At 41.7% G+C, this 11341-nt stretch overlaps 1 protein-coding gene and 1 long non-coding RNA gene across 5 annotated transcripts in view; both read right to left on the reverse strand.

Annotated features, from left to right (window-relative positions):
* Positions 1 to 631: 631 nt before the first annotated feature.
* On the reverse strand, positions 632 to 5315 carry LOC147214047 (uncharacterized). Its single transcript, XR_015104424.1, has 4 exons — positions 5239 to 5315; positions 4995 to 5167; positions 783 to 849; positions 632 to 680 (listed from the first exon to the last, which is right to left on the reverse strand). It is a non-coding gene; the product is annotated as an uncharacterized LOC147214047 (long non-coding RNA).
* A 62-nt stretch (positions 5316 to 5377) lies between these two features.
* Positions 5378 to 11341, reverse strand: part of frmpd1a (FERM and PDZ domain containing 1a) — a 40517-nt gene continuing 34553 nt past the window's right edge. For all 4 annotated transcript variants that reach the window (XM_086142737.1, XM_086142735.1, XM_086142736.1 and 1 more), the window contains one exon: positions 5378 to 10915. In XM_086142737.1, the coding sequence (XP_085998863.1) occupies positions 7473 to 10915 (3443 nt within the window). In that variant the 3' untranslated portion in view covers positions 5378 to 7472. The remainder of the gene's footprint in view (positions 10916 to 11341) is intronic.

Here is an 11341-nt window from a genome sequence, read left to right on the forward strand (position 1 = left end):
AATGAGAATAAGCTACCATCTATTAAGATTTCATCTGCTGTTTACATGGTGGAAAATAAACTGTCCTATCAAAATAGAGCTTGCAGTTTTGTCTTTACACTTTGGGGTTCGATTTTACTTTTACTACTAACTTTTTAAGTCTTCATTAATCACCTCTTTTGTTCTTTTCATCAGTTAAAAAACAGTTTTAGACTGGACTTGTACATAAAACGGTGTTTCTTCTGCAGTTCATTTTAACTTTGCCAGAGTCCCGTATTAAATTGATGTGTTATTTTACTGTTCCCGGATAAGGAGAGTTAATAGATCGAACAGGCAGACCGACACAACATATAAAAGCTTAAAAAAAAACGAGGCTGAGGTGTAGTTTTATTAACAAGAAATATGAATTATAAGATTTTGACACCAAATTTTGAAAAGAATACTCATTGGAGATTTTAGTCGACATGGTCAGAAAATAAACTAGTCACCTCAGCCGGCCAACTAGTAAAATACCACTAAGCCGTCCCGTGGCCAAGATGAGGAGCTTGACCAGTAATGTGAGTCGTCGTCTTACGTTTACTTGTGTCTCGAGAGGCCGTCTCCCACCGCAGAGGCGGCGCTCCGAGCGTGACCTGGACCTTGAGTCGCCTGGTTTGTGTGGTCCTCCTCAACAGTCTCATATGCAGAATCCACCATGTGAGCTTCATTTGATGGCATTCAAAATTTGCGAGGAGTAAATTCGAGATATTAACCCGGAAGATTTACAACTAAAATAGGGTGATTTTGCGTGTGTTATGACTTACCCCTACTTTCCATCCAGAACACTTGAACTTTGTCTTCATTGTTCTTGACTCCAGCTCTCACGAGTGCCTGATCAGAGATTATTAATGAAGACCTCCAACTCCGTTAAACATCTTGTACTTGTACTGCCTGGTACTCAAGATTTTTCACAAATTTAAAGCTATAAGTATTTGGCAAGCTGGGTGACATCTCCTATGTTTCAAAATGATTAAGTGATACATCGTATTTATGTAAGTGGAGCACAAGAATATATTCAATTCAAAATATAAAGAAGAAACATTGCATGCATTTGATAAGAGTAGTGTCTCGTTTGTCCGTTTTTGGGGGAAATACCATCTCAGTTGCAGAAAAAAAGAGAAAGAGACCGATTCCATCCTGTTTGCTTTACGTTTGATGAAAGAGAGAGAGATAATATTGCGATGACTTGGCAAGTGGTGTCATGACAGAAAAAAAAACATTAACTGGGGATGAATTTACTTGTCGGTTGAGGTCGTATTTCCTTTTTTTCCTATCTAAAATCAACTGAACCAACATGGCATGTCAAAAACACTGTCAAGTGCGGGGATTTCTGGGGGTTATATATTCGACTCAACAGGTGGAGCTGTTGGCTTTCTTCCGTAGGACCATGATTTTTGGCAACACATGACTGGAAAATGTTGGTGGTATTTTTACTTTAAAAACAACAAATATGGTAGCCTGGTGGTTTTCAGACAACCCCTGGCCTCAATCATTACCGCTCTGAGAGACATCCTGGGACTACAGCTGGGCTGCACATAAAGTGAATACATGGCCTGTTTATTTTCACAGCACAATTAAAGATATTGAAAGAAATACTGCAGTTCCCAAGAGAGATATTTCAACAAAGTGAAAATGTCACTTCAAGAGCTGCCTCCAACACAGCTACAAAAAGTATTTGGATTTGATGCGGTATTAAAAGTACACACCTCTTCGGCAGCCTTCTGTCTGTCAAGTTTGTACAAAAATGCATACAAATATAATTACTAGTAATTGTGTCGATGGAAACCTAACGGGGGCGGCATCAGCCTTTTTATATAACATTACGGATAATTTTCACTCAAAAGATATAGTTGCTAATGTTAATGACATTTCCAGTTACTGCAGATGTAATCTGAGGACATACGATTTTCTGTAAAACACAACATTAAGTCAAAACATAGATGGACTTCAGCACAATATATAATTACATCATGTCATACGCTAACAATAACATCTGTACCTTATCATCAATACCTCAAGTAAAGATTACCTCCTAATCAAATTGCAGACGTTTTATCGTCTCATGTCATCCCGCACTGTTACTACATGCTGCTCACTGTAAATACTGCTGTAAATCATGTTCACGTTGTATATGTACAGCAATGTACATCAGTTTATCAATCTCTTTGCACTATCAAACTTACTTGACTACATTTGCACATTGTATATTGCATTATTGTTTTGTGTATCACCTCCTGGTCCAGAGCCCCATTCCAATTAATTGAGAAGAAAGATGCCATTTAATTATCAACAAATAATTTGAGAAGCAAGATACCATTTATTATAAAAAAAAAAAAAATAAATAAAAATGAAGAAGGTTTCATAGTAAAGGTGAAACAATTTCAACAGAAATGAATCAGGTCAATCATAGATGCGACTATGAAGGTTCTCGTTTTGATCTTCTTGTGTGGCGTTTTCCTGCGGGTTCTCCGGTTTCCAGACAATCGCAGAAAAACTCTAAACTGCCTCCAAGTGAATGAGCTAGTGAATGGGTTTTTCTCTTTGGCATACCACATGTTGAGCCTACCTCCTACCCAGTGACTGCAGGATATACAGCATATGGGTATGCAAAATGTAAGCAAAATGTAATGAAGCGCAATATGAAATTAGAGTTATTTAAGTCTTGAATTTGATATTTGAGTTTGTTTATATCATTTTAGACTGCATTATTAAGCAACTGGTATCTAAATTAATTTGCTTAATCTCTCAGGTTAATGTCACATTTAGCGGGCCAAATGTGACCTGCCACGTCATTTTATGTGGGCCGCGAGAACGTCTTAAAAGGTCCAATTGTCTGGCAATAAACAAGTCAAATGTGTCAATTGACCATGAACTACATTTCCCACAATTCATGCCGATTACATTGCAGTGTATCCACATCGATGCTATTTTCAACAAGTGGAATTGAGAAATACAAATGATCCCTAAATGTCAAGGAAGAGAAAAGTTGATGCAAATGGAAGGCTGTTTCAAGAAAAATGGGAATGCATGTGTTAAATTTTGATTTGAATGAGTAAGAAACATGATTTAACATTATGAAGTAGTTGCATTTATTTTAAATTATATTTAGTTTTGTTTATACTGTTGCTGTTACATGCGGCCCTTTGAGGGCAACTATTATTCTGATGTGGCCCACGGTGACGAGTTTGACACCCCTGGGTTACAGTGACAGGTTATACAGAGGCGACTTCTTTTTGGGTCCGGGGCTAGGGCTCTACGTACATTTCCCTTCCCCTCTGTTCTTCACCAGAGAGCCTGATTTGGATGTCAGCTGGGGGCAGTGCACACCTGCCGCTCATCGGGCCTTGTCAGGTGGAGAATAAGAGGAGACTGCCGCAGCTATTCTGTGCCAGATTGTTGGTTGTTCCTCGTCCCTGAATTCTACGTCTTGACTTTCCTCACCAGTGCCTAGTTCCAGAACTTCATGCCTCGTGAGTTCCCGTGACCCCAGAAACAACCAGGATCCAGCACAGCCCTCCATTCATCTTGTCAAATAAACCCCTTGAAACGCCTTACCTGCTGAGGGTCAGGCACACCCTTCGAAATCATGACACCTTACCTCTTCCTGCTGAGCCTGTGATGAAGAAAATCACTGATCTCCTGCAGCATTACCTATTGCATGTACTACAATTTTGAGCCACTTCCTTTGTTCAAGCCCTGAACAAAATCCTGCTCCATCTGCTGTGTCCACGCCGTTTGCCCTAGAAACAATCTTAGTCCGTATAACAGCTGCCATTGTTGTCCAGGATTGGGTCCTCATACTGACCGAGATTTATAACTGATTTCTATTAAAGGGACTTGTTAAAATATCACACTTGCTGGTTTAATGTTTATGCATTTAAATGACAAGACTGTTCACTGGAAGCTCTCATTCTTCGGAAACACACTCTGAGTCAATATTAAAGTGGATTTGTTTTAGTAACTTTAATTCAGCAGAATTAGCCGGGAGTTTAGGTTTTATCCATACACTCAGCCAGGCCCTATCTTTAACCTTAGACTGGTACAGTCAATTTATTTATTGAAAACCATTTCAATAATCAGCTGGGGCTATATCAAAAAATCATCCTGATTGCTCGTTTCAGTTTAATAACGCAAATGAGCTGGTTATTCAACAGTCTGGCTACAACTGTGTCATCATTGCGTCATCATTGCAGATTTTGAGTAGATCTACAGATTTTGTCAATGGTTCTGTCTCACGTTACATCTGATGTTTCTTTTTTCTGTATGTGGTTCAGTGTGAACCAATAAATCGTTATAATTCCTAATTCAGACTTGTGAGCCTCGTCAGCCTCGATACCCATTTAAATAAGAAGCTCTCGAAGGTATTATGGACTACATCCTCTCTTATCCTTACTCTCAAAGTACACTTAAGGGATCTTGATCTTGGAAAAAGCATTTTTCCTGCATCACTGTTCATCTGGAGGGCTAAAAAGGTTTTTTCATGTCCAGGATATTTTTACTCATCAACTAAAGTTTGCACCTTCCAAACTCAAAGGACTTGCCTGCAATTTTAAGAGCCTGGCTTTACAAATTGTTTTCAGAAACACCGATTTAATGCTCTATGTCTAACATGCAAACCAAAAGATATAATTTATCTACCGCAAGTTGATTTGGTTATTGCTCCAATATGACCAATATCACTCTCAAAGGATTTACTGTGCTCAACCAAACAAATTATCCTCACATTTCAAGGAATGAAAAGAACTGTGTTTCGATGAAGTGCGCTTGAGTTGCTTGTGGCCCAACATCTATGAGAGAGGGGGTGTTAGGTTGGTTTAGCTGTGAAAACTACAAATGGCTCTGATTCCATGACCACTTCCTGCTTCACATATTCTCTGCAGGCAGCTGAGCTCACTGCTCTCACTGAAGGGGCATTTCTGAAGAAATATGTCAACATTTTTCACTGATATAAGATATGGTTTTGGCATTGTTCTTACTTTGGCATTAGATGGAAATGCAGGCAGTTTATCACAGGAAACCACAGCACACCTTGCCATGGAGTTGAAGTGTTGCAATCTGTCCTCCTTCCGACTGAAGTTCAAGCTGCAAATGTGAGGCTCTGATCCTGGTTCTCAGGGGAACACCAGAGCGGATGTAGCTTTTTAAATAGCTGTAAAGCAGACAGTGAAGGTGGGAACAGCTTTTCTTCAACACAACATTCTTCCACGGAATGTAGCTCACCTCAGAAATTTAGGGTTAGACACATGATGAGAAATGACTGCCCTCTGAATTGTCTCCCAAAACAAAGCAGTGGTCGTCGCTTTAATCATGTCGATGGCTGAATGACAAAAGAGGTAACATCAATCAAAACAAAGTCTGGACACAGTTTTTAATGGTGGGATTGAGCATTACAAAGCAAGAGCAGACATCATCATTCAGTCATTCCCAGATAAAATCCCTGATGAAACAACAATGCATGTTATGGCTTGACAAAGCATGCTTTGTGAGCATATATGATAATAATACAAACTTTGGGGCAATTTTCTCATGGAGATTGTAATAATGGCAATTCACTTTTTCCTCCGCTGTAAATCGTGTACAGAATATCAATAGATTCTGCTGTGATGAAATTCAACGAAAAAGTCCAAATAAATGGGGAGTGATTAACACAATTGTCATTTTTTTAGAGACTGAAACAAGGCCATTTAGTTTTCCCAGTCCTGTTGTCACGAAAATGCATTTTTAAAACTCCTCCAGTGAACATGCAAGTCTCCTGTGCACCAATCCTGTTGTTTTTTGTTTTTTTTTTTTACTTAAAGATGATGCATCCCGAGTAAAAAAGCTGCAGCAAAACGGCACATTAACAATAATTAGCCTTAGGTAGGTAAGTGTTGCATGTTTTTTTGTGACAAATGTGTTGAGTTCAAGGAACTCCGGAGAGTCCGTCACCCCATAAATGGACCAGTTTGATATTTTCTTATCTCCCACACAATGTGTCAATCATAGAATGAGAAAGCAAACAGAAACTGTTATTCGGCACTGCTTGGGCTACCTGTGCCCATAATTAATCATTGGTTTACTAGTATTTGTGGTCATATCAGGAAATCAGTCATAATAATGCACTTAGTGTGAAGGACAGTATAGTTCAACTTGGTAAAAAGTCTTTCCAATTAACTGTCCTTAAAGCTCAGATGCAGATGTGCAGGTTTGTCTCATGTTGTAAAGCTTGCAGATTGACTGAAAGTTAAATCTTTCAGTTCACGCAACTCACCCTCCGTAGAAAATATCATCGCTGGCTCCCCTGGAGAATCTTGATCTCAACAGACACATTAGTTGCTGATAGAAAAAGTAAATGCAAAGGTTGGTGTTTGACAATTATATAACCATGCACTCCAGGAGTCAGTGATTCAACTGGAAGAAGAGAAGGGCAAGTGCTGAAAAAACTAAGAAAAAAAAAATGGAAAATTTAATATATTTCCATGAATGATACCAAATATCTGTGCAAAACAGACAACAAATTGAATGTGCAAAGTACTGTTCCAAATCCAAAATGTACCTATTTTTTATGTTAAATAATGCAATGTGCATACATCAGCATTCTGCTATTGGATTTATAAAACAGCAAACACAGGTTTAGGCTTCATTAGTAAGAATGAATCAAATCCTTTCTCGCTCTTAAGTTTGGATTTTGTAAACAGTGTCAGCCGAATTTCTCCTCACTGACAACCCACTGAATTCATGTATGTGTGTGGGTGTATGTACAATGCGGTGACCCCAAGGTGCAAAAAATAGCAACTTGTAACAAAACATAACATGAACAATTCCACAGTGGTGTTTAAAATGGAATGTCTTACTTTGGTGTTTGAATTATGTTGCTGTGTATTGCACCACAGGGACACCGAATTTAAAGGTCTAAAACACCACTATCCCTGTGTCCAAACCTACAAGTGGAAACCTCTACAAAGACCTTCCTCATTTATCTTTACATTCCTTACTTGCCTGGAGACTCACTGGGGGTCATTAAAGTATTCTAATAATAAATAACTTGATAAAAATGATGGAGAATACATTCAAGTACATCAGTTCCTCAATACAGGAATACAGGCAGGTTCTGCCGATGCAGATTGGATTGCCCTACAGCCTGGCTGCTGTCTGACTGTGTGCTTGGTCAGTAAGCACATGCACATCATAAAATCCACACCCTATTACCTGCACAAAAACACGAACTTGCGCAATGATTCTGAGAGTTTTTATGATCATCTGAGTAATCAAACTCAATGAGTAATCAAAACTCCAAGACACCAACGTGCTTTCCAGGTGACCTCTCATCCCCCCCCCCCCCCCCCATTTACTGCATGTAAATGTGCCACCAGCCCTGGTTGCACTATGCCCACATCTGTGGGTCCCTGGTGGCCTCATGAAACTGAGGTATCACACAGGTGGTGATTTCAAAGTCTGCAAAGGCTGTTGTCAAGTCATAGTGCAGTGAGAGTGCGGAACAGTTGAGTGAAGCAGAAGACCGAGGCGGTGAGTGCGGTGCACTGTTTGGCTAGCAGCTTGGTGCTCAGGTCCTGGCAGCTGCGCTTACTGCTGGCACGCTCAGCTGCCAGGCAGAAGTCCCTGAATGACCGGGCAACGTCTGCAAGACCTGCAACTGCCTCTGCGTTCCTCCGATCACACCTGTCGCAGCCAGAGAACCACAAGCATATGCCTGCTAACTCCACCAGGGTCCGGAAACTGTCAGCTAGGGAGTGAAGCATGTCCTCGGGGCTCTGGTTAATTCCCACCACTATCTGGCAGCTTGTCATCAACCGCCGTGCCTCTGTCTGGAGCACCCGCTTGTTCTCGGTGAAGTGGATGGGGCAGGTGTCCCTTGGGTGGCGGCCTCCATGACCTGCCAGAGAACGGTTAACAGAGCTGCTTTCCAAGATAGAGAGCAGTTGGTCCACATCAACACGTAAGACCTGAAATCCTACTGGGGGTTCTGGGTAACGCTGCTGACCTAGACTATTAATAGTGTTCTTGTGCGTTTGAGACTGAAAACAGTCGGGGATGTCGGAAAGGGGCGAAAGAAGTGGGCTGAGTTCAGAGGTAGAGGAGGATAATGGAATGGCGTCTGGAAATGACGGAGAGCGCGTGGAGGAGTTGGAGAGAAAGGTGGGGCTTGGAGGAGTTGTGATGAGAGGAAGAACCTTCCCAGATGTCTGAGTCATTCTGCTGTTTTGACAAGAGAACTCGTACACTGTCAGTTCCTCGTCAAAGCTGCCCTCCCGACTGAAACAGTTGGTGTACACTGCTGGGCAACCACAAGCATCCAGAGGCATCTGGATCCCCTCTACAACAGACTCGCATCCCAATGCCAACGCGGAACTGCAACTGAACTCAGGTTTCAATGGTGGAGCAGCCCCAGCCTCGGCTGTCTTCATCTGGAAAGGCTCTTCACAGATGGTAAAAACCCTGCAGCCTGACGAAAGTGTTTCTGATGGGGATGTCTCTCTATTTGTTGGACCACAAAGACCTACTAAAGGTCTGTCACTGCTGGTCCGTCTCGCTTTTTGAGGCTGACTATGAAAAAGTAAACCTGGCCCGTTTAGGTTTTGTGTAGTCACGACTATCGGAGGTGGGATGGAGTGTGACTGAGTGCTAACTTTATCCATGATGTACTCTGCTGGAAGTGTGACTTTTGTCTTTGATTCGGGAGCATATTTTATGGGCCCTGGAGTGTCCATTATCAAATCTGAAGAACCTCCTCCAAAGGCGCTTGCTGTCGAAATGGGAGGCTCTGTTATGGGTCCTGGAGTGTTTTGGGTGAACCCACCGGCAATCTCGTTGTTCTGTTGTGACATTGGTTCATCTTGAACAGGCGGTGCCGAGTTATCAAGTTCTACTAACATTCTATTCGCCACTCCCATCTCCTCTACAACTGAATAAGAACACTTAGCTAGGGGAGTTTCTCCAAAAATCTCCCCATCTACATCTGATCCTGTGACTGTAGAGTCTGAATCATCTGACTCCACTGACTTATCAGCCTGGTCCATCTCCAAGTCTATGGTTTGCGTTACATCATGAATATCTGTGACCTTTATTGTAATCTCTGGGTCTCCCTTATTAAGAGGAGGACTCTGTGGCACACTGTCTAATCCAGCTTTGTTTAGCATTTCTTGGGAACGTGATAAATAAAGTGGCAAGTTTTGAATTTTAACCCGAAGCGTAGAGGCAGACAAACGGCCCATGATGTTGGAAGAACAGGACTGAAAAAAAAGTTGAGATGGAGTATGAGCCTCTTCTGGGTTTCCATGCATGGTAGCCGTGTTAGCTTTTGTAACAATGGGAAGAGGAAACCCACCTTTAGCCTTCGTGCTAAGCATGGTACAATTACTTTCAGGTTTATCGACGTTTTGATTTAAGCAAGAATCAGGTGATGTCACACTGTTAAGTTCAGCACCTGTTTTAAATTTAGGACCAGAAACACTTGTTGCAGCTCCAAGCTTTGTTGTGATGGAGTTTATAGTGCAGGTATACTGAGAATGAGCCAACACTATGCTCGTATTGGCTTCAGTGGTTCTATCGAAAAGAGATTTGCCACTCAACTGAGACTCAGATTTACTCATTGGAGCCAAACTGTAATTTACAGCTATGGGTAAAGTATCTCTGCTTGAAACCTTTTCATTTATGGAGTCAGTCACATCATCATCATCATCATCAAAAACATTGTCTGAATTGGTGCTGTCCGTTATCTCATCACTAGAAGTCATGGCACCACTAACAGGATTGATGGCTTCGTTTTCAATACGACTGGTCGTCATGTCTAAATAAGACTGTACCTCATCTGTGTGATTTTGACAGACAGACATGTTGGTTGAGCTACTTATACTTTTCTCCCTTATCAAACAGACCCTCTGGGAATCGTCAAGCATTGGTGTTGGAGGAAGAGGCGACGAGGGTGGAGGAGGTGGCGGAGAGTATGATGAAGAAGCTAAGTCATCTTCACGCACACATTTGGGGGTGCATACATTTTTCCTAGCAGCAAATGGATAGGTTTCAATTAAGTTTTTCTTATTAAAGTCTTTCGAGGATGTGTTGTCTTCCAATGCCATTTCAGTGATGGGTTCTTGTGAGCCACATTCATTTTCACCTCCCTCACTCTCTTCTCTCATGTCTTCCACCTTGTCTGCTCTCTGGGTGATCTCTGGCAGAAACATATGAGTATTGTATGGCCCAGGCTCCTGCTTCTCTGTTGTCACTTTCCCATCACCCATCTCCCCCTGTAGCCCCCCCTCTTTTTTCCTGTCTACTGTAAGATCATCGCTCTCCTTTCCATCTGGATCCACCCGACAACGGACAACAGTGATGGTAGAAGATGGTGACTTAATGAGGTCAGTGACAGATTTGGATTCCATTTCATCAGGTTCCATTTCCATTTCTCTTTTCCTGGTGGGTGTTGAAGAATTTTTGGTTTGCTCCTGGGATCCTACACTTGCCGCAGTGCCTGGTCCATGGAGGCAAGACTTGGAGAGGATGGGTTTTGACTCAAGCTGGGCAGGTTCCCCCTCAGCATGAGTCAATGAAGAAACAGTGGGACTAGGATTTTGGGTTTGAACTGAACGTTCAAGGTCAGAACTCAATATCTCGGAATTACTGGCTTCAGCTGAAAGGTTTTCATGAAGTCTATTGCTTAGCATGGCCTGCTTTAGTTCTGTGTCGGACCTTGGGTATGATACCGTCGAGGTGTAATTTGTTTCCACGAATGAACGTCGCTTGCGGGATCTTTTCCTGAACTGAAACAATGCTTTGCCTCCTCCTTCCTCTATTCTCTCCTGCTCTGGTTTTTCGTCCTTATCTGCATCTGCCACACAGACTCTGATGTCACTGAGACTGATGGTGCTTATGAAGTCCACTTTCATCTCTGTGCAAATATCTGAAAGACAGAAAAAACATCAGGATGAAAAGATGGTGTCCTGTTCAAAGCAAATGTTTTTTCTACATTGCGAAATAATACATTTTCAGTGCACTGCCAAAAGAAACACAATGCAATTCAATGACCAATTAACTGTGTTCTTAGTTGCTCACAGTCTATATTGTCTGCCAGAAAATAACACTGAGGTAAATAAATGTGATATATTTTAGTGCTATAAAGTGCAAACAATGGCCTTGGAGAATATTGTTTTCACAACCCCTGAAAGGATGCGGCAGTGCTTGTGTTTAATTGATCTTCTTTGTAGGGAGCAGGGAGGCATAACCCTAAAAAAAAAACAGGCACGTAAGCAGGGCTAAGTGAGTTTTTATGATCTCTACAGGATCACAGTCTTTGTTATATGTAGCTGCATACCTGGAGTTTTCTGAG

This window comes from Fistularia commersonii, chromosome 35 (assembly GCF_037954325.1).
Source record: "Fistularia commersonii isolate RoL2024-O1a breed Wild chromosome 35, RoL_Fcom_v1.0, whole genome shotgun sequence".
Lineage (NCBI taxonomy): Eukaryota > Metazoa > Chordata > Actinopteri > Syngnathiformes > Fistulariidae > Fistularia > Fistularia commersonii.